At 54.5% G+C, this 23,140-nt stretch overlaps 1 protein-coding gene across 4 annotated transcripts in view; it reads right to left on the minus strand.

The window, feature by feature from the left end:
- Positions 1–3,057: 3,057 nt before the first annotated feature.
- ALPK3 (alpha kinase 3) overlaps positions 3,058–23,140 on the minus strand; it is a 55,114-nt gene continuing 35,031 nt past the window's right edge. For all 4 annotated transcript variants that reach the window (XM_027068158.2, XM_027068157.2, XM_027068159.2 and 1 more), the window contains 9 exons: positions 19,457–21,476; positions 17,756–17,903; positions 17,213–17,340; positions 17,052–17,087; positions 14,398–14,678; positions 13,723–13,811; positions 12,700–12,935; positions 9,799–9,847; positions 3,058–8,974 (listed from right to left, as the gene is read on the minus strand). In XM_027068158.2, the coding sequence (XP_026923959.1) occupies positions 8,629–8,974; positions 9,799–9,847; positions 12,700–12,935; positions 13,723–13,811; positions 14,398–14,678; positions 17,052–17,087; positions 17,213–17,340; positions 17,756–17,903; positions 19,457–21,476 (3,333 nt within the window). In that variant the 3' untranslated portion in view covers positions 3,058–8,628. The remainder of the gene's footprint in view (positions 8,975–9,798; positions 9,848–12,699; positions 12,936–13,722; positions 13,812–14,397; positions 14,679–17,051; positions 17,088–17,212; positions 17,341–17,755; positions 17,904–19,456; positions 21,477–23,140) is intronic.

Genomic DNA, 23,140 nt, shown 5'->3' on the forward strand with positions numbered 1-23,140 from the left:
AGAATCAGGCAGGGGTGAAAAAGCAAAGAGCGTGGTCTTGACTAGAGTCTGGCTTTAGTTTGATCCCACAGTGAAACTCTGGAACACGAACTTGCCCATAGGTTAGTCACACCTTGAGGCCGGGCCTGGCCAGGCCAGTCAGTCATGGACCAAGGACCGGGGAAGGGATTAGGAGGGATTTTGCCTCCCAGCTGAGGCGACTTCCTTTCGACTCAGAGCACTTCTTCGGACACGGGGCAGCGGTGAGCTAACTAACCCACAGCCCCTGGGAGATGGGTCCCCACAGAAAAGGGGGCCTGGGCAGGGCCCCAGAAGCATCCACTGCAGGTGAGACACAATTGGCCCTGTGGCACCCCTCACGCCCAGGCTGCTGGAAGCAGGGTGCTGGCCGCTGTGGAATGCCCCAGGCATTGGCCCATGCCAAAATGGAGTCTCCTTTCCATAGGTACTCTGCCTGCCTCGGGGGGGGGTCTCAGGACCCTGGGTTTGTCCACAGCCTTGTCGCAATGAGAGTTCTCATGGCAGCGGGGTGGGGTTGGTGGGACCAAAGAGGTTTAGTGTGAAACCAGGGTGTTTAACCTGGTCAGAAATGATATTGAATCCTCAGGGATCCATCCCATACTGGACCCGGATGTTCTGCTCAAGTCATTAAACAGCCAGTGGCCAGAGGAGTTGACTAGACCGCTGCCTCAGGCCAGGAACACAGACACTCATCTCCTGTTGTGACTCTACCATTTGGGCATGCGTGGCAAAGTCCAGGAGTGTCCTTCGTCTGCATGGGTGGCGTCTCCTGAGGCTGAGTGTGTGGTATAGCTACTATTCCTCAAGGAGGGAGCCATTTGTGACCCAAGTCAGTTCTGAGGTCAGAGGACAGTGCCTCTGGTGTCATTGGGGGCAGGGGGGAGCGCCTCCTACCCTGAGCAACTCCAGCTAGGCAACCACGCCTCCTGCACACAGATACCCCCCGGGGGCTGATTTCCACCAATGTCATGTTTAGCATCGTAATCCAACAGTGGAAATCAAAGTTGCCCGGCTGGATGGGATATGATCCAATTCCTGAAAGGCGGTTCCTGAGGCAGAAGGAGTTGGGGTCCCTCTGCAGGCACTTTTGTGTCAGGTAAGAGCCGCATTAATGACCAACAGAGTTCATTTAAAGGAAGGTCACCACCGGACAGTCTCAGGGAGACCAGTGCCACCCCACCCCCACCCCAGACAACTGCAGACAGACCGTCCTTGTCTATTCACATCTGGTAGCAACGTCTACGAATAAAATGGGTGAATGATAGATAAATGAATGGGTAGATGGATAGATAGATGATTGACAGATAAAAGTATATAGATGCTATTTTTTATTTTCGACTTCAGACAGTCTCTGTTGACTCCGCTATAGAAAACCCAGATTCGGCTCTCCGATGCTTGACGGCTGCGTTACCATTTTGATTCTTCCATTCATGCCGTTGCACTTGGGGTCAATTACTACTGCTTGAGTTAGCAGGGCAGAGAGCTGGAGGAGCCTTGGCTTTGACATCATCCTACAGCTTCCATGCCAGCCCCAGGTGGACCGTGTCCAGATCTCCTAAGGCCCACGGCCTTCTTCCTGAGGAAGAAGTTGTCTTGCTTAGGACTGCTGTCACACGAGGCCTTCTCTGTTGTGTCCATAACAGCGGATCCTAACCGATGTACCGCTGCTCTCGGCGTCCAGTGCAAATGTCCCTCCCTGGCTTAGCCCTGCCCCTCTCGGAGCCTCATATCGCAATACCACAGTCCTCTTTACCAGGCACTAGCCACATGAGCTTTCACTCCACGCCTCTGATACGCGCCGACGAGGAACTACCAAGCCACTCAGAGTAGCTCCAGAGAGCCCCAGTCTCATTTGGGTCCCACATCCCGCTGGCATTCTCTTCCATTCTTCTGCTTGGTAGTTCTCCACACATATATTCGCCATTATGCATTTATTGGTGGGTTTGTTGAAGGTTTGCCTCCCCCACTAGACCGTAAGCTCTCTCGGGGAGGAGTCTAGGTCTGTTTTGTTCACTACGATGTACCCAGAACATAGAATTGTCACATACAACTGGCAGTCTCTAAACACTAGTAAAAGGACTCAAACAACAATGAGGAGCTCAGTTCAGAGAATTTAAGCAAGAACCTCCAACCCCTATGGCTAGGAAAGCTGGATTTGAACTGAACTTTGTCTTACTTGTTTGTTCTAAGCCTGTCAAACAACTTCTGGGAATCTGGTTTCCCTTGAGCGACTTTTCCTTTCAGAAGAAGGGAAGAATTCGCTTTTCAGCTTACCACAAGTGTCCCGTCTCCCGGATGGTTAAATTTCTCATTAAAAATTAGCGAGGGGCACCTGGGTGGCTCAGTTGGTTAAAGTGTCAGGCTCTTGGTTTCAGCTCAGGGCATGATCTCATAGTTCATGCATTTGAGCCCCGCGGGGGACTTTGTGCTGACAGCGGGAGCCTACTTGGGATTCTCTCTCTCTCCCTCTGTCTGCCCCTCTCCCTGCTCGTGCACGCTCTCTCTCAAAAATTAATAAACTTTAAAAAAGTTAGTGAGATGGGTTTTCAGTGTGCAAATCTCCTTTTCCCATAAATGAGACAGCCTCCCTGAGTTTTATCTCAAGTCACTGAGACCCAAACCCTGCCTCACATTACACTGTCGATCTGCCAATAACCAGAATGCACGCTCAACATAGCTTCGGGGACGCGCAGCAGAGTCCGGTCGGGAAAAAGAAGAGATACCCCCAGAAGAAACTGTATGAACTAGCTAATATGCCTTGTCAAAAACCATAGGGAAAATCTATGGGGACTTGTAAAAGGCTTTTGGACCAAGAGAGGTGGAATATAATTGTGGTTCAGGTGATATTTATTGATACGTTTGCTCACCGGAGATTCTACATTGCATGTAGGAGCCCACACAGCTTGATACGGTTTTTATCCTTGGGGGGTGGTGGAGGTGGGGGGTGAATAATCCAAGTCTGGACCAAATGTTGAGCCATGCTGAATTATATTTTTTAAAAGACCAAATATCCGAGAAAGCAGGAAATCACAGATGTCAGGAAACAAGAATGCTTTATTGGGTCCCTTGCATGCGTCCAGCCCATCCACCCTCTCACTGTCCCCTGACAGGCCCCAGAAGATGGTCTCGCTCCTTGCCATGAGAAATACATGTGTGAGGCGCTCCTGGCTTTCCTCTCTAGTCTGGAAGGCTGGTTGGAAGAGATGCTGTGAAAACGAGCTTCCTGATCTCAGCAGCAGAGATAGATACAAGGAACAAAGTAGATGAGTCATCAAAATGGTCATGGGCATGGAAGCCAGACCCCTGGCTGTGGCTAATCGATCACCGGGTCCCAGGAATGAAAAAGACCAGACAGTCCTTAAGATATCACCTAGTTGTTACCGTAACCAAAGACTTCTGGTTGGGCAGACAGGTCTGTCTCAAGCTGCCAAGGTCACGTCAAAACCTCCTACTAATTTCCAGACCTTCAGTGGAGAGCAAGTCAAACATCTTGGAAGGGAAACCTTACTTTGACACTTAGATATATATTGCAAACCTTCTTTGGCCTTCCCCAAAGGGATCTGTGTCCATTTATCTGGGAACTAGGCAAGGAAAGGGAAAATATCCAAACGTGGGGAGAGGGGTTCTGTAAGACACTGGCTCCAAGCCATGGCCATTTTCTGGGGACAACAGAAAAGTACGCGACCTGTCAACCAATGGGGATGATTACTAAACCAAATTTGCACCAGAGTAAACACACTGGAACCTCAAAGGCAACCAAGGATTATTTTGAGTGAAGAGCTGAAATGGATATGTTTTTGAAATAGGCATCGCTCCCACACTGGCGCTCTGATGTGTGGGGTGAGAGCAACAGAATAGGACAGGACAAGCACAAGCCATTGGAATCCCCCTCTCTACCAAAACGGTAAATCGAAAGCAGGACCGCATTCCTAGGGGCAATGTAGAAATTAGTGTAGCTATCAAAACCTTGAGGGGGAAGTCATAGCAATGCCTACCACAGGTCAGCTGGGCCAGTGCAAAACACTGAGAGGTCTCCGGATTGCCTCAAGTTTTAAAAAGTGACGTCTCCAATGGCAGGTGCTGTTCCAGAGACGGTCTTCCTGCTAAAGCAAGTTCATCCAGCACTTGGTATGAATCCTTTGATCTAGTGAATTCATGTTTTTCTTCTACTTTGAAGAACAAAGAACGTCAGAAACGATTCATCTTCACTTGGCCTGGGGTATATTGCTCTGCTGTCCTGGCTTAAAGGCACAGAACATCTCAGCCGTCCAGCTCTGTGGCTCAGCCGGCTCACAGGGACGCTGCCCTCACCGCCACCACATTCCCTCACACTGATGGCATCACGCTGATAGAGCCTGGAGGTCAGCAGTGTCCCTACGTGCCTTGAGAAGACATATGTGAGTCACAGGTGGGAGACAAATCACGTGAAAAAAAAAAAAAAGGTCTTGATAAAGTTCCTGGGGGTGAAGGGGTCTGATTAGGTCAGAATATTTTCCCCCATAGTGTAGAACAAGTGACTGCGTTTCGAATCCCTTACCACGAAGACCCAATTCCAGGCAAAAATGCTATGTTAGGGCATCTTGCTCCAACCCACGTGCTCACTGACCCAGAAGGCCACCAGCTTTGGGGTGGGCCCTGAGCAGGTTCTCCGGTGGGGAGAGCCTTTAGTACAAATGCTTCTACCAGGCCACGTGACAGGACAAATGTCGTGCCTGAGGTATCTGTCCGTCTGTGGTGTATTGGGGAACCATGTGGGGCCTGTGGCCCAGCACAGCATAATGATGCTTCTGGCAAGTCCTAACAAGCATGGCAGGGGAACCCAGGGTTCAGAACCAAGTGTTGCTCTGGCCAATAAGTAACTCTTATCCTTTTGAGACAGGGTCCTCCGGCTTGCCACCGGGCTCTGGGGCAGCCTAAATGCTCAGCTACAGCATAGCAAGTGGCCTCACGAACCGGGTTATCCGAAGCACCCAGCCATAGTGAGCCATGTCCAGAAGCACTCCATCATTAAGGGGATGCTCTGAAGGCACAAGTGTGGCCGCGTGTGTGAGTGCCTCACTCATCCTTCCACGATGCCCCCTCCTGCCCTGCTCCTCAGCCCCCCCCCCCCCCCCGCCACCCCGGTCTATACCTATCACCTCAAGGGGGCAGGGTTTGTCTTGACCACTATGGGTCCTTCATATCCGGCTTTGCATTGACTTTCCTTCTCCAACATGCCTCTCCCACCGTCATCACCCATGGAATTCTCGAATGCTGTAAACGTCACTGTGGTATCCCCACACAGTGCATTCAACCCAAGGATGCACTTTACAGCAAAAGTAAAGTAATGGGTTGATGCCTGTGGCATTCCCTCATCTTGTCGGGGTCCCCACAGTCCAGAAGCAGTCAGCTTCATGATATGGTGAGATAGTTTGCCGAAAACTCAGTGATGGCCCGGGTTGAGAAACGATACCTTGAAAGGTTGGGCCAGACCCGCAGGATGTCGCATAGGCTCTGAACTGGCAACCGAGTCATGGTATTAGGTCACTCTCACAGGCTGGGAAGCAGGGTGGAGATGTGCTGTCACCATATCTCATTACTCTTCACATACCTGAGCTTTGGGATGAGGCTTTAGTCTCCAAGGAGACACATCCTCAAAATGTCATAATAATAAGCTGAATTAGAAGCTAAGGCACCTGATCGTTTCAGGCTCCTTAAACCTCTGAGAACACATAACAAGAGGTCGTGGGAGTCGTAAGATGGTTAATGTTATCGAGGGAAAATATTGTCGCTACATAAAAGGAGGTGGGGGCACAGGTGGATGTGGGGTGAGTCCTAGGGTGCCCCCCCCCACTGCCAGGTCCTATGGTAAATAAACGCCCACCACGCAGGCAGGACCACAGAGGAGCTGGACTTCTGAAGTTTTGGGTCACGCCGACGGGCAAAGCATCCCTCGTCATGAACACTAGTTCTCATGACCTATTCTGGAAATGGACTGCAGCCTTTACCCATGCTTCCTTTCTTGCTGGGTCCAAGGACTTGGGTTGAATACAGTTACTTTCACCACTTAATCCACAGGTTGCAGAATTTCAAAATGGAATTATATAAAAGAGAGAAGAGTGTCACTAGTGACGCTGGACTTGGGACAATGGTAGCCCTGGTCACTACCCCTTGGACTTAGTCATCGGATGTGACCTTGAATGGTCTCCCCAAGCAGAGAGGAACTTGTTCTTGGTTGTATGTGAGAGAGTCGTGATACATCGGGTGGGGAAGAACAGTGTTTGTATGTGTGTGTGTGTGTGTGTGTGTGTGTGTGTGTGTCTTTGTTGCTGCCACCAAGGCTTTCCTACCGTTCCATTCTCCACCATCCTTCTGGTAAGTATCCCTATGCTTTGGGAAACTGCCGCTGCCCTGCTCCATGATGCCCTGAGCTCTAGGACAGGAATCTGAATCTTGCGTGAAGGGAATCCCATTGGAACCAATGGGTGGTTGGTGAATAGAGTAGCTCTGAAGCTACTCCTCAAAGCCAATCATCAGCTATTCCTTTGGTTCTTGGAGCTGCCCCAACACCTTTCCCACAAACCCCTTCTCCTTGCTTAAGTTGGTCAGAGTCCATTTCTGTGGCGCAAAATCCAAGAAACCTAACGCAAAGAGGCTCCTTTGATACCCCCTCATGTATCTTTGCCTCCAACAGCGGTCAACTCAGGGTTTGGCACAAAGCAGGTGCTCAGTGTACGTCTGTTGAATGAATGGATGAATGAATAATATTCCAACTCTCAGTTCACCAAGGCGGTCTGGATATGCAGACTGGGAGGGTTGGGGGCACACTGGGACAAGAGGAAAAGGTGGGGAGAGTCACCTGAGCACAAGACGAGGTAGAGAGGTCAGAAATGTCAAAACGGAGGGGCACAAATGACAGGCAAGAAAAGGCCTGGGTGGTGACATGGGGTTGTTTGAGAACAAGAAGTCTCTGCACCTGGGGAAGCAGGAAACGGTCAGCGAGCGGCTGAGAGGCGGATGCTGGTTGTGCCCTGAGCTGGCCTCGTTGCCATGGAGAGAGCCAGACACACTGGGCATCTCCCCAAGGCCTCCAGCTCTGTTCTTCCTTCCTGGGTTCCTTCCTTTGTGTTCCTCTTCCAAAGGAAGGAACAATTCCAAAGGCCTCAGTCCCCAGGACCCTGTTCAGGGACACAGCCATCAGCCTCGTCGTGCAAGAAGCACAGATTGTCTAGCCGTGGCCACAAAAGGCTGAGACTGAACGTCAATCCAGGAGCCAAAACCTGGGTTCATCATTCCAGAGGGCCCAGGGGCTGCAGGATCCCCTCAGAGCACCTGCCTGGGGAGAGGGGACCCTGACTCCGTATACCCACAACCACACCAGATAAGGGCAAGCGGGGTACACAGTTGCTGCCTTTATTGCATTCCAAGGGGAGCAGACTAGCACCAGACCCATCCCGCCCCAGGCCTCAAGGAGGGGCCCTCGGGAAGGACCCAGGGTGCTGGGCTGAGCACAGCAGTTCCTCGGGGGCCCCTATGTGAAGCCCAGAGCTGGAGCCCCAGGATCGAGAGCTAATGGCTGGGGGCACACGTCCTGGTTCCCAGGCACAGAGACTCCCCTCCAGCCCAGCACGCGGGTGGGCTTCGCCCTTCCTACAACTCCCAAGGGCTTTCCCCCCACCCCACCCCCCGGAGAAGAGCCTAGCCCTCCGGCTCCGGTCTAGAGGGGATGTGAAATTCACTGTGACTGCATCTCCTTTCCGTATGGAGCACAAGGTCCCTCCAAGTCAACACCTTCCCTCTGGCCACAGCCGATGACACAACCCTCATGCCACTTCTCGCCTCACAGGCAAGGGGTCTGGGAGAGGCTGGGGAGGAATCTGGCTGGTGGAGCCCCTGGGCATGGGGACGCGCAGGGAGGCAGCGGAGGCAGGACGGGTGGGCTGTGACAGGGCTCAAAGCTGGGGATGGAGATCGGGGTGCGGGAGCAGAGGATTCAGGGGAGTGAGTGTCTGCGTGCTGGGAGAAGGAAGGGCATGAACACACGTCACCAAAGACCACGGCACAGGAACACGACAGGCTCTGGAAGGGCACTGAGCCCCACGTGGGCTCAGTGACCGGTTAGTTGTAGGACAAGCTGGGAAGAATGAAGCCACGTAGCTGGAAAGAGAGTCACCAGGCCAGACACGGCTGGGGCAGTCTGGAGCCCCGAGGACAGATCGGGGCCAAGCAAAGGAGAAGGGTAAAGGCTGGCCTGCGTGCCCCCAGGGTACAACATTCACCGCAGGGTCCAGCAGGGCGGGGGGCTGGGTGCGGAGCTCATGCAGAGGACTCGGGAGCCTCCGGCAGTGGCCAGTGTAAACTTCAAGAAGGGCCTGGGCCGCCAGACACTTGGGGCTGCGGTCTGGGAGCCCCGGGTGACGCTGGCACCAGGAGAGGCCACTGGGTGCCACGCACAAAAGCCGTCTGCTGAGGAGCGGATCGAGGAGAGGCTGCCCGGAGAGGCCCCCGAGTGGTGCCTCCCCGGTGCATCTTCCCTGGTTAGTTCCATATTGGGCAAGTCTCCATCAGTTCAAGCTGCTTCCTTGTTGGTCTGCTGCTGGGCGGAGGCCCCGAGCCTCCCGTGGGGGGCTACCGCATGCCCTGGGCCTTGAGGCCGCCCTCTTGGATGGGAGGCTGTCCCAGTAACTGGGCGGTGAGTGCCTCTGAGGCCTGAGGGGTGGCCTTGGAGCTTGGAGTATTCTTCCGGGTGCCCTGGGGACTGGGGGGGCCTTTCCTCTGGGGCTGAGGACTCAGCTGGGCGCCCTTCCTGCCAGTAGATGGACTCTTGGAGCCTTTGGCCTTGGCTTGAGGGTGGGCGGCCTCGGGGCCCTTGAGGGGTTTTAGCCCCAGCATCTCACAGAAGGTGTTGCACTGGTGGGAAGAGGCAAACTGGTCCAGCAGGGCCGGGAAGCAGCTCTCCTTGAGGCCTTGGTATCTGCAGCCAAACAGGAAGAGCTGAGTGGGAGCTCCCCCCAGAGTGAGAGCCCTTGGGGGGCCTACTCTGGGGTGGCCAGGGCCGGGGTCACGCCCTACCCTTTCAGGGGGGCTGGGAGTCCAGCTGGGCACTACCTCACGGGGCAGCATCCCAAACCTCAATTTTAAACTGAGGCCTCCTTACGCCACGGCACAGGAACTCATCACATCCACGCTAATCGGTGTGCGGATGACCTACCTTTTCAGTATTAAGTAGAGCAGACTCCACATCACCACTTTCCTCCCAGGGCCCTGCTCATCTGCTCCCCGATGAGCTTTCTCAAGCGAGAAGAAAGAGGAGCCCAGGGCTGCAGGTGAGCAGGTGAGTCTGTGTGCGGGCGTCAGTACTGCTGGTCCAGGGGCGCCTGGGGGGCTCAGTCGGTTAAAGTGTCCGACTTCAGCTCAGGTCATGAGCCCCACATCGGGCTCTGTGCTGACAGCTCAGAGCCTGGAGCCTGCTTCTGTCTCCCTTCTCTCTGCCCCTCCCCCACTCATGCTCTATCTCTCTCTCTCTCTCTCTCTCTCTCTCTCTCAAAAATAAAATAAACATTAAAAATAAGTTAAAAAAATAAATTTAAAAAATGCTTCTGGTCCAGACCTGGGGTCAGGGGCATGGGGGTGGGGGACGGTCAGCAGTCCCTGGGACATTACTATACGGCCGCCAGGGCAGCTAGGACCATTAGGCCACAGGCCCCGTACCTCAGGGATGGAGAACCAGAAGACCTTTGACAATTTCACACCCCGAGAAGATTCTCAGAGGGCCTCCTGTCCCCGAGAACCACTCACCCTCGTAGTTTGGTAGCAATCTGCACATCAGTCATCTTCCAATCAACCCCTGGAAAGAGAGAGAGCTGGGAGTTGAGCAGCCCGGGCCGGTTCCAGGGCCCCCACCTCTCCAAGATGGGTATCATTGAGCAGGAACTTGCCAGGGTTCAGGGCACGCCATCACCTCTGACCTGTATCACAAGTGGTGTGGGCAACTCTATGTTGTTAGTGGCAATAATATCCCATTCTCACGGGTGAGGAGATAGGCTCAGAGGTAAGGGACCGAAGCAAGGTCACATTCATTCATTCATTTGATAACTGAGCACTGACCATGGGCCTTGGCCACTGAGTCAAAGTCAAAGTTCAGTTTTTCTTACTCCTAGATCCCAAACTCTTCCAGCTGTTCAATCCTGCCTCTGTTGGATCACACTAGGCCACAAACTGGGCTGGCCTCTGGCTTTGAGCTAACCTTTGCTCCTTCCTCTTACCAGATTAGCCTATCTGGGCAAGAGCGAGGAGGCGGAACATGAAAGTCAGTCAGGCTGGACCAGCAGAAAAGTAACACTGGATGAGACTGGGTTCCACGTACTCACACAGACAGCAGGCAAGCATCCACACAGGACTAGAGGAAGGCAGTGTTGGGAGAACAGACACGGAGGAACGGTCCCCACCCTGGCCAGTCCTCCCAGCATCCCAGCGTCCAACGTTAGAGTAGGAACCTCTCCCCACTTTCCAACTGTCTGGTCACACCCTTGCGGGAACCTGCCTGTCACTAGCAGGGCTCAGTGCTGCATGTGACAGAGGGACACATGCGTGGGCCTGAGAGGCGGGCACACCCGGACTGATTTCAGCCCCATCCCTTCCAAGCTGCGAGAACTACCTCCAACCCTCATCTGTAAGAGTGGGGCAACGCTGCCCACCTCGCTGGGGTATTGAGAACATCATGGGGTGTGCAGGGCTCTGATTTAGTGTCTGAAACACAGAGGTCATACAGGAGGCGTTAATCTGTCTGTCATTTCTCTCTCAGGGCCATCACCTTGCACTCTGCCCCACACTAGCCATGATCCTTTATGTTGGCACAGAATTTCAGTCTGCAGAAGGTGCCCATGGACGCCGCCTCACTCAGGCCTCGCAGCCAGTCTGGGAGGCAAGGAGGATACTGTCACCCCTTGGGGGGGAAAGGGTGGTGAAACTCGGGGAGATTAAGGGGCCCACTCTGTCTGTGCTTTGGCTTTCCCTTGGGTTTACAGAGACCAGCAGAAAAGCCATGAGATGTAGACTAAAGCCTAATTTCTCCGACCCCCAGCTTTTCCTACTACATTGCATGATCATCTCGTACTAGAAACTGGTATACTTATCACAGCTTCCTGAGGACAGTAACGATTCCCCATTCGCCTTTTTAGCTTCCCGATGTTGGGTAGATGTTGGATGGATGGAAGGAAGGATGGATGGAGTCAACAAACAGAATGAATGACAATAGCTTAATGTGCTACCAGTGCCCCCCCCCCAATATACAGAATTATATATACCATATTTGCAGTGCAGTTCAATCCCAACGAAAAGCACACTTGAGCCGGTTTTCTGTCTCCGGCCCTTGGTTTTCTCACTAATGCACACTGGGGACTAGATGAGGTCATGTGTGATATTCCCAGCATCCCTCTCCTCCCACTGTAGAGAAAATCTCTTTTCCTCCCCCCTGCCTGGTTCTGGTTAGAGAGTAAGTAGGCCTGGGAAGGACTGATCAGGAAATGGAGGAGGATTTGTGCTTTGCTGGCCTTTGTTGGAGGGGGAAGTCTGAGTAATGGGAGAGATAGAAATAAAAGGAAGCCAGAGAGACTAAGTTGGTTCACGTAATACAGAGCTAACAAAGTAGAGGAGGAAGAGGAGGAGGAGGAAAGGAAGAGAGAAAGGAGGAGGATAGGATGAGGGGAGGAGGGAGAGGGAAAGGAAGAGGAAGAGAGGAAAGGAAAGAGGAGGGGGAGGAGGATGGGAAGAGGAGGAGGGGAAGGAGGAGGAAGAGAGAAGAGGAAGAAAGGAGAGGAAGGAGGAGTAGGGGGAGGAGGAGGAGGGGAGGAAGAGGAAGAGAGGAGAGGAGAGGAAGGAAGAGGGGAGGAGGAAGAAGAGAGGGGGTAGGAGGATAAGGGAGAGAAAGAGAGGAGAGGAAGAGGAGGGGAGGGAAGGAGGGGGAGGAAGAGGAAAAGAGAAGGAGGAGGAGAGGAGGTGAGGGGGAGAGGGGGAAGGGTAAGAGGAAGGGAGGAAAGGATGGTGGAGGGGGAAGAAAAGGAAGAGGAAGGAAGGAGAGGAAGGAGAAGTAGGGAGAAGAGGAGGGGGAAGAGGAAGGGAGAGGAAGGAGGGCGGGGGGGGAGGAGGAGGAGGAGGAAGAGGAGGAGGAGGAAGGAGGGGAAGAAAGAAGAGGAAGGGAAGAGAGGAAGGAGGAGGGGAAGGAAGAGGAAGAGATGAGAGGGAAGAGGCGGGGGAGGAGGGGGCAAGGGGAAGAGGGGAAGGAAGGAGAGGAGGGAGAAGGGGCAGTAAGCTAGTGAGCGAGGATGGAGGGGAGAGTTTGGGAAGTAGGAAGAGGGGGAAAGTCCAGAGCAAAGCTGGAGGGAAAGGAGGACGGGAGATTCTGAAAAGGTGGTTGTGGCGTTTTAATTAGCCCCCACATAACGTTCTTTGAAATCCATTCCTTTTTCATTTTAACGGGAGCCTGGAGCCTGCTCCTTTATGCCCCTGCCGTTACAGAGCAGGCTGCGCGAGGCCCGGCGGGTGTCAGGGCCGCCCACAACACAACACGGCGCCTGTCGCGTCTACTCCACGAGGTCGCGGTGAAAAGCAAAGGCGAAGAAATAGGAGAGCGCATGCGCCGGCCCCGCCCCCCTGCCGCCCCCATGCACCCGCGCAGGCGCACCCACCACGCTCTCCTACCTGCTAGATCCGTGACGAGGAAGCTGCCGTTCGTCCACAGGTAGAGCCAGTGCTGGAAGGTCTGGCATTTCTGCCTGACCTCAGAGCTGCTAGGTGCCTCCGGAGCCGCGGCCGGAGCCGCGGCGCAGCCCCATTCCCGCGAGCAGTAGGGCTGCAGGGGCTTGCCCAGATCCTCCTCCAGGGTGGCATACGGGATATTGTTTGCGGGCCGGTAGATGAGATACAGTGGGAGGATCCTAAACATAGTTCCACTGGGCTGTGAGCAGGAAGTATGGCCCGAGAGACTCCTCCCTCCATCTCAGCTATCTTTACCCTTGGATCGCAAAGGAGGGCCCTTCTGAGAAGGGAATTCTCAGCCCTGACGCCAAAGGACAGAAAGAGAGCGGAGCTCCGCCGAGTTCAGGAAAGGAAATGGGGGCCGTTGGCTTCAGAGTCCTGTCCGTTCTCCGAGGTCAGTGGGGTTAGAACCCAACGGTGCCATGGCCCCGGGAGGACGGGCTTGGGTGAGGGACCAAGACCAGTATGTGTCAAACGGAAAGGATCACCTCCAGAGAGGATTCGGCCAGACTGCTCAGTGCCAACCAGACCCCGGTATTCGAGTCAAGAGTTCAGGCCTCAGCATGGAAACGATGACCATTTCTAGCTGACTCCTACGAGGCCCTGCACTGACGCTGTCTGCCCACCCAACGGTCCTGGCCAGGGTGCCTGGAAGTCTGGCCTACCCTCTCCCCTTCAGAGAGTCCCAGAATCTGCTGTGCGGAATTCTGCAACCCAGCCAACACTGAGCTAAGGGGTGGAGAGTTCCGCAGAAGAGCAAGCAGAGGCTTTTCTAAAGTGGGCAGTTAATCTGGAGGTGTTTATTTCTAGATTTCGTGGGACCATTGAGCAGAAAGTGGGGTTAGCTGGGGGCCCATTTGCACAAGCCCCCCACCCCCACCCCCCAGGGGCTGTGAAGTCACTGTTCTGGGCCGAAGCTCCAGTCAACGGGTCTGAGACTGCATGACCCCCTCTCTGTGCACTTACTCGGGCACCTCCCCAAAGCCGGGTGCTGCCTGGGCTTCGGCCGCAAAGATCTTGCAGTATTCCCGACTCATGTTCTGGATCTTGCATCCCTGTGGGTTGAGGAGAACCAAATCTGGTCAGCAAGGAAGCTCTCCTGTTCTCCATCATGTCCGGCTCTAAGTGGGAGGGCCGCCCACCAGAGGACTGCAGGGAGGATTCCAGGCCTGGGGAGGGGGGTGGTTCATGCCTCCCCTGCTCCCTACTCTGCAGCTCATTGTTCTCATTTGCAAAACAAGAGGCCTCAGTCTTGTTTTCAAAGTGGTTTCCAAACTGCGTTTCCTGGAGCCCCAGCCAAAGGTGGCAGGGCCCCATAGGCCACGCTTTGGGGAGGGAGGGAGACCTAGACTGTCCACCCCACCCAGTCACTCTCTTTTCACCTCACACACAGGCTCCCATGCAAGATATGTGTGAGGGTAACAGGAAAGGTTTCTGCTCCAAACATATGGTTTGAAAACAATGGCCCCAAAGACAGAGCCTGGGCTAAGTCTCAGGCTCTCCTCAAGACCCATCCCAGGAGCCTCGTGAGGTTGACACTGAGATGGTCTGCGCCCCACACTGGGCCTCCCAACAGGACCTGAGCCGGGAGGGGGGGGAGGGGAAAGAGCGGAAGGAGGGAAGGGGGATGGGGCGCAGTACCTGGATGGTGATGTCGTAGTTTCTGCCCAGGAGAGAAGTCTCGCTGCTGGGCCCAAACACAAGCAGGCTGGACACCTTGATGATGCACGTGCGGCCTGACTCGAAGATGGGCTCCAGCCCATAGATGACCTTGGCCTGGGAGGCCTTCCGAAGGCCATACCCGTGTCCACCCCCTCGTAGCTCCTCACTCACCAGGCGCCCAAAGAGTTTGTCCCCCCAGCAGCCCGAGTCAGCCAGACCCTTCGCAAACACCATGGGGGTCATCTCAATCTCCTCTCCAACTGAAGGGGAACAGGAAACGTGGAAAACTGGAAGTTCCTGCCCAACTGAGGTTGCCCTCTTCTGCAGGGCAGGAAGAGGCCAGAACCATCTCCTGCCCACCACGCTGGCGCGCCCACTCTCCATGCATTCCTGCTCTTGGGGTGTATGCACACCATGGGTCCCAAACCGGACCATGAACCCCCGAGAGCAGGACTGTGTCTGACACAACCCCCATTGTGTAACAGTGTGTGAGTGTACCCACACATCACAAGGACTCTGTCAGTGTCTGGAGGGGAGGGGGGTTCCGTGGACATCACAATTGGTATGCGATACCAGAATTCCTTTATTTTGGAATTAGGTGTTTTGCTCAAATGAAGAAATGTCTCCATCTCAAGCAACATGTTTGACTGGAACAGAAAGTCTGCAGGACCAATCCAGCCCTGGCGCTCAAACTGTGATCCCTAAAAACCATTTCCCTCTAAAAGGAACCAGAGCTCCCTAAAGAAACAGTTGATTCCAGGTCTGTCGGTGGCAGGAAGTATACTCGACGGACCTGACCTACCTTGTCCGACCAGAGAGCAAAGAAGCTACAAAAATGACTGGAGGCCAACCTCCAAGAAGGACACAGGAGCCAACCTCCCAAAGGGGCTTCCATTGGCCCAAATCAGACAATCTTACCAACTAAACACAATGGTTTGTACAATGTGGTGAACGTACCAAATATGTTTTAAAAATATTCATAATTGTAGTTTAAGAAATACTCATTCCTCCCTCAAAAAACCCCTCGATCTCACTGGTGACCTTTGGGGAATGCTAGGACACCGTCTCAGGGCAACCAAATAACAGAAGAAATCAACTGATGAATGAAGAAGTGACAGAATTAAGATACTCTAGCTGTAAATCCTAATGAAATAATGGATTTAGGTAATAATTGGTAATTGCAAAAACCCCTAGGTAACAAGTATCCGGTACAGTTTTTAAACTCTTCCAAAGGACAGATCAGGCAGAAACAACTGAATGAAGGCAGGAATCAATCTTAATGTTACTAAAGTATGACAAGCTTTCTGTGCCTCCAGAGAGGATGCAAAAGGAAAGACACGGCACGTCTGTGAAGTGTTCTTACCCCCTCTCCCCAAAAGTGCACGTGAATCTGACCAAGCTCTTGCTCTAATTACAAGTTGTTGTTGTTGTTTTTTTTTAATGTTTATTTTTGAGAGAGAGACAGAGTGTGAGGGGGGGAGGGGCAAAGGGAGGAAGACACAGAATCTGAAGCAGCTCCGGGCTCTGAGCTGTTAGCACAGAGCCTGATGCGGGGCTCGAACCCACAAACCAAGAGATCATGACCTGAGCCAAAGTCGGGACGCTTAACCGACTGAGCCATCCAGGCGTCCTGATCTAATTATAAGTTTAAGGGAAGCACATGAGTAGAAGAATGTGTGAAATGGTGTTAAATCAACAAAATCTAGAGCGTAAGCAACTCTACACATCAAGCAACTTCAACAAATAAATGGCAAAAAAAGGGGAACGATGAAGAACAGTCATATATTAGAGACTTAACATAGATCAGCCCAAAGTGGTGAGTGGTTCCTAATCCAAGTAAACCAACACCTGGGAGACAACTGGGGAAACGCAATCGGATGTTTGAGGACATTAAAGAACTACTACGAAGCTTTTAGGTGTGGGGTTATATTTGGTATCGAATAAACTTGACAACTGAACAGAGGCACTAGTTCAGTCACTGGCTGATCAAATGAGTGAATGAATGAATGAGTGCACTCGTTGGCAGTGAAGCTCTAAACATCTACCATCAGCTGCCTTCGCAGTCCTGACCCTTAGTGCGTCTCGGACAGAAGCCTCACAGACTCTTCCCCTCATGTTTGGGGAAATGCCTTATAACTTGGGGACGTCACAATCACCAGAGAGCCTACTGAAAATGCAGTTTTCCTGGGTCCTTCCCCAGACGTTACGATTAAGGGTATCTGCGGCAGGGCCCAAGAAACTGCATTGTTAGCAGCCGTGCAGTGTGCATCTGATGCAGGAACCCACAGAGCACCGTGAGAAGCTCTGGGAAGGGAGCAAGCAGGGTAAAGTGTGTCCCAGCGGCCAGTCCTGCCCTTGATCAAGGGCTCCGACGTGGGCCAAGGGCACAAGCCTGGATTAATTTCCTGTGCAAGGGCCTCTTAGCCACTCCTCCTCCCCACCCCATCTTCCCCAACCCCCCCCTCCTGAGCCCTATCCTAAACTAGGAGGCAAAGGGCAGCTGGTGTGGAGGTAAACTTGGCATTTGGAATGGATCCCGTGTCCTTAAAAGAAGGCCCTCCCTGTGGACCGCAGGGGTAGGGGTGAAGGCCCACCCACTCCTCCCCTGGGGTTGGGGGGGGGGGGCACCATACCTTCGCCTTCTTCTCTGGAGACAAATCCTGACAACACTGTGGAGAAAAAGAAGAGGAAGCAGCCACCCTTAGGCTGGCTGCCTGCACCGTCTCTACAGAGATGCCCGTCGCCCTCCCGCAGGGGACGCACCGGGCCGGGAGCCCGGGAGGGGTGCGCTCACCCTCGGGGCTGAGGCAGAAGTCCGTAGAGGCCGAGCCGTGCTCATTGTGGATGGTGCATCGGTACACGCCGCAGTCCACGGGGGATGCCTGCACGATGGCCAAGGCCGCCGGGCCCTCGTCCCCTGCACTGCAGGGAGGGAGACCCTCCCCGTGAGGACCATGGCCACGCGCAGCCCAAGGCCAGACTGTGGTCCCCAGGACCCTCCCACCCTGCCCTCAGACGCTGCCGGGGACCCCGGCACCGAGAGCTCGAGCGGGCAGCCGGACATGCTGCAGTTAAGAGCTGGGCCTGGGTCACACAGGTCTGGTCCGCAGTCCTGATCCTCGCTAGCTGCGTGACTATGGGCAAGTGACTTAATACTTCTGAGCCTCAATTTTCTCCTCTCTGCTAAGGAAATACTAGAACCCCCCCCCCCCCCGCCACTGGGTTACTGTGAGCAGAAGATGGGGGGACACAGACCCAAAGTGTGAGGACAATGCCCCACTCTGTTAGCGCCATAACCAGGGAGTTGGTCAGTGGAGGCACTACCCAGCCGGCTCACCTCCTGCCCACCTCGCCCACTGGGCGCTGATCCTTGGCCCAAGTCAAGACGGAGTCACTCAGGATGTTGAAAAACTGACACCAGAGCTTCAGGCTGCCGGAGGCATCAGGAAACTGCTCTACCCGAATCTTCCGGATCACCTGTGGGGCTGAGAGCAGGGGCCCAGTTGAGAGAGACAAGCCACTTCCCCTCGGTCTTGTGCCCTCGCTGGCTCTACGCCAGCTTCCCTGGTTGTTCCTGGTGGGACAGGTGAGGGAAAACAGGATTCAGGCTTCCACACAAACACACTGCTTCCTGGTCCCCAGCTGCGTCCCTCCCCTCCTCCCCCCCCCCCCCCGCCCCCATATTGCTCTGACTCCGAATCACACAGCCAAGCTGGAAAGTTCCCACTTCTGTGCTCCTCCCCCAGGCCTGGGGGAGCCTCAGAGCGGAGGACACACACAGCAGTTAGGAGAGGACCCCGCCCTCGTGGGGAGCACAGCATAGTGTGCATTCTTGAATCACTGCGTCATATACCTGAAACTCATGTATCGGCGTGTGTCAACTAAAATTACAAAAAAAATTTTTTTTAAGTTTATTTATTTTGAGAGAGACAGCGTGAGCTGCAGTGGGGAGGGGCAAGAGAAAGAATTCCAAGCAGGCTCCACGGTGTCAGCGTGCAGCCTGATGTGGGGCTTGAACCCACGAAGTGGGAGACGGCGGCCTGAGCCGAAACCACGAGTCGGACACTGAACCAACCGGGCCACCCAGGCGCCCCAGGTGTCAACTAAAATTTTAAAAAATGAAAAAACGGAAAACAAAATCTATGAGAGATTAAACAGATGAATGGAAAGCAGAAACAGAGAACCCAGATTACCAGAATCGGCAATTGTCATACCAGAATCATGTCTGTACAGAGCCATCAGATGGTAAACGTATTGTGGAGCACGCTATGGCAACTGTCTGTGTGACAGGTGAAAAGGGAGAATTCACTGGAGGGACACTAGCTGGGAAAGCCCACTCAAGAAGAAACAGATTTTACCCGAATGGCCTTAATATCTCTTAGAGGAACTGAGTTCACTAAAAATAGCAAAGAAACAAAACAAAACACAAAGTTTTTTTCTCAAAAGGCTCTTGTGGCATTAAAAAAAGAGAGAGGGGGGCACCTGGGTGGCTCAGATGGCCCAGCGTCCAACTCCTGATTTCAGCTCAGGTCACGACCTCACGGTTCATGAGTTCGAGCTCCGAGTTGGGCTCCGTGCTGACAGCATGGAGCCTGCTTGGGATTCCCTCTCTCCCTCTCTCTCTCTGCCCCTCCCCCACTTGTGCTCTCTCTCTTAAAATAAATAAACTTTTTTAAAAAGAGAGAGAGAGAGAAGAACTTCAGTGTGGGCTCTAGGCCTGCCTCTGAGTCCCAGCCCCTCCTGTTCAGGACTCATGTGACAATTCTGCACAGAGGGGACGGTGGGGATGTTGGCGCTCCACCTAGAGCACCGTGGGAGCCAGGCCCCATCTGAGGACCTGATTTCTTCTATCCCACTTCCCTCTCGGCGCACAGCTGGTGCTATTCCCAATCCCGAGGGGCAGAGCCAGGACAAGAACGAGGCCTCTAGGACTCCACGATGGTGGGGTCATTACAGGAGAATGCCCTCAGTAACCCCTCTCGGGCTCGTGTCCCCCCCCGCAGGGCGCTCTCCCCGCGTCACCCTCCCCACTGCTCACCTTTTAGCAGCTCTTTGGCTTTCCTGGCTTTGGCCGGGGTGTCCTGCTTGCCTTCCTCCGGGACCAGCTCTGCGTCCAGGCCGCTGGCCTCCTCAGGCCGCGGCACCTCCAGCATGCCTGCCTTCCTGCCCTGGGTAGGGGAGCGTTTCTCCCGCCCGGGAGTCCCCGGGGACCCGGGTGCGAGGCCCTTCCTGAGCCCCCGGGGGGAGACTGTGGGGCTCTCCCTTTCTTCAGGTTTGGCCGCCTCCCCATCTCCTACCGCTCTGACCTTGGGGAGAAATCTCTTCCTCCGGGCCCCCAGAGCTAGTTCCTCGGGTGTGGCTGCAGGGAGACCTGTCAGAGCCTCCCCTGGGGCCTCCTCCTCTCGGAAGGCTTCCTGGGCCCCTCTGTCTGCTGAGAGTGGTCCCTGACCAGAGGCCGTGTGCCCACCTGCCTCCCCCAGCGGCCCCCCCATGCTGCTCTCCTGGGACGTCCCCAGGAGCCCAGGCCCCTCGAGGGAAACCTCTCCCTCGCCCTCACTGGATCCTTCTGAGGCCAGCCCAGGGCCCTCCTCCTCGCCCACCACGATGGCAGGGACGGTGAGGGTGCTGGGCGCAGGGCCCCGGGCTGCGGCCAGGGCCTGGCGGCCGGCCTGCACCTCGCGGTCCAGGAGGCTGGTGAGGCGGCGGGAGGTGCAGGGGCTCAGCAGCAGGGTCTGTGCGCTCTGCACGAGATGGTTGTTCTCCACGTGCTCCAGGATGCGCCTGGACGTCCTGGGGCTCAGACCGGCCACTTCCACGTTGGGGACCAGCGTGGGTGAGGGCACCGGAGCCCCGCTGGCAGCCCCCTCCTGGGACTCTGCGCCCCCGCCCCCCGTCTCTGTGCTGGATAGCTTCAGCAGCAGGAGCAAGTAGTTTTTCAGGGAGTCTATGAGGCCAGGGTCGCAGCCGCGGGGTCCTGGGGGCCTCCCCTCCACATCTGGCCCCTGGGCGCAGGCCCCCTCGCTGTCGGCTGCCGCGGTTGCTTGTGGGTGACTCTGGGCGGGGGTCCCTGGCCCCAGGTGCAGTGGCGGGGCTGACCTCAGCAAGGCCTGGTCCCCAGAGGGCGGGAAGGCAGTGGCACTTATGTGCTGAGAGGTCGGAGTGCTGGGCCGTGCCTCCTGAGAGCTCTGGGTCAAGCCCGGCCCCGGGAGAGAGGGCAGAGTGGGCGCCTCTGGGCTCCTGCCAGCCGGAGGACAGCCACCCACATCCACTGCCCCCGGCTGCTCCTCCTTGGGGCACGGGATGAGACCATCCTCTGGCTTGCCCTTGACCGGGCCCGACCACTCAGGCCCTTGGCATCTCACCCCTCCCCGCTGCTCCAAACCCCCCTGGGGAGGCTGCTGTGCTGGGAGCTTGGGGCCACCTGCTGGGGCACCCGGCACAGCCGTCTCCTCAGATCTGAGCACAAGACCAGGTTCTTCTGGGACAGAGGACCCTTCTGGGGTCTGTTCAAAACACTCAGTAATCTGGGGAGACTGCGGACCCTCTGAAGGTGGGCGTTCAGGGGCTCTGGACTGTGGGCTGAGGCTGGTCACGGATCCCTTCTCTGACTGACCTTTTATGGCTGCGGACATGCTCCCCTCTGACCGTGTCCCCTTGTCTTCCTGGATCCTTCTCTTCTCCTGCGTCCTCTCGTCTGCCTGCGTCCTTTCCACCTGCGTTCCTTCCCTTCCCTGTGCCACCACATCCTCCTGGGAACTCCTGGCTGACGCCGTCCTCTCACTGTCTTGTGGCTCAGTGTCCACCTGTGGCTCCCTATCTGCCCGTGTCCTCTGGGTCGTTTGTGTTCTGTCTCCCTGGGTCCTCCTAGCCACCTGCCTCTTCCCGTCCGCCTCTGTATTCTTCTTGCCTCCGGCTTGCTGGTCAGCAGATGTCATCCTCTGATCTGCCCGGGTCTCTGTGTCCATGGGCTCGATGACGCCCTGGCTTCTGGAGAAGACCGTACTGGCGCTGTTACTGGCCAGCATGGTAGGAGCCGGGTTTGCCTGGGATTCCGGGACCTGAGCGACACGGACAAAAGCAAGAACTTGGCTACATGTGCCTTAGGATCCCTTTCACCCTGGCCTCCCAGCCTGCTCTGACCTCATCCAGAAGTGCCCTGACGGGAATCCCGCCACCTGCTTCCTCAGGCCTGCTAAGCACACGTGATCAAAGTCCCAAGCCCGCCCACCCCGATCCCTGATGCCAAGAGTCTGGACCAAGGAGTATCCAGAATCCAGGTCTCGCTCCGGCCCTTCCCACCTCTCCCCCAAAGAAACCCTGTCTTTCCCGAAAGACCTTGCTCGTGTGTCATCCCACCCCTCACCCCTGCCATTTGGAGGAGGGGATCCTCTCTCCAGGGCTTCTGAGCAATCGATCTGCCCCTCTTTTGTGGCACTAACGGCCAGCGAATAGAATTATGGGAAAAATGGGAGAGAGCCAAAGGGTCTCCCCATAGTGGCCTCAGTGACAGCATCCACCATTAACGTTGAGCGAGTGACATCCAGACAGAGAAGGTGAAAGTAATTATGAATGCCACCTGTGGCGGAAAAGTCAGTGAAATATTGTGCTATTGCCCTTTTGAACACCCACTATTCGCAAAGCACTCTGCTAGGTCCCTACTTATTATATACATATTGCCTCACTCCTCACAATATGAAACTGTTGTGAGCATTATTTCCATTTTAGAGATAAGAATACTAATGGCTGAGGGAGAAAGTGATCGTCCACTGTCAGAGAGTGAGCAGGACAGGTTAGCTGAGAAGGCGTGTCTAGCTTCAAATCCCACATTCTCTGCAGCAAGACTAGAATGGTGCCCAAATATAATTGAAGGGTTTCTGGTCTAAACATGGTGGCATCAGACAGTAATTTGCCTCTTTTCCTCCTGATTATGATCAAAATCAACAACGTGAACAAGAAAATAAAAGCAAACTTCATGCTGATTCATAGGGGCACATGTACCCCAATGTCTCTAGCAGCACTTTCAACAATAGCCAAATTATGGAAAGAGCTTAAATGTCCATCAACTGATGAACGGATAAAGAAGATGTGGTTTATATACACGATGGGATACTACTTGGCAATGAGAAAGAATGAAATCCTGCCATTTGCAGCAACGTGGATGGAACTGAAGGATATTATGCTGAGTGAGATAAGTCAGGCAGAGAAGGACAGATATCATATGTTTTCACCCATATGTGGAACTTGAGAAACTTAACAGAAGACCATGGGGGAAGGGACGGGGAAAAAAATAGTTTCAAACAGAGAGGGAGGCAAACCATAAGAGACTCTTAAATACAGAGAACAAACGGAGGGTTTATGGGGGGGGGGGGCGAGGGAGAGAGGAAAATGGGTCATGGGCATTAAGGAGGGCACTTGTTGGGATGAGCACCGGGTGTTGTATGTAAGCGATGAATCACGAGAATCTACCCCCAAAACCAAGAGCACACTGCATACACAGGGAAAGGAGAGTAGAACACCCCATAGCAGCAATCTCAGACAACACCAGCAAAAACACGCTGCTGAAGCGGAATCCTGAACATCTCTAAGCTCGGAGAATGGCTTTTGCACATACAGGGATTTAAGGACTATCGTTCCCATGAGCCCCGCTGGAGGAAACTACCAGAGAACACACTGCAAACCAAAAGGTGATTAGGGAAAGAACTGGCGGGAAGCATCAAATACT

Source organism: Acinonyx jubatus, chromosome B3 (genome assembly GCF_027475565.1).
Source record: "Acinonyx jubatus isolate Ajub_Pintada_27869175 chromosome B3, VMU_Ajub_asm_v1.0, whole genome shotgun sequence".
Taxonomy (NCBI): Eukaryota; Metazoa; Chordata; class Mammalia; order Carnivora; family Felidae; genus Acinonyx; species Acinonyx jubatus.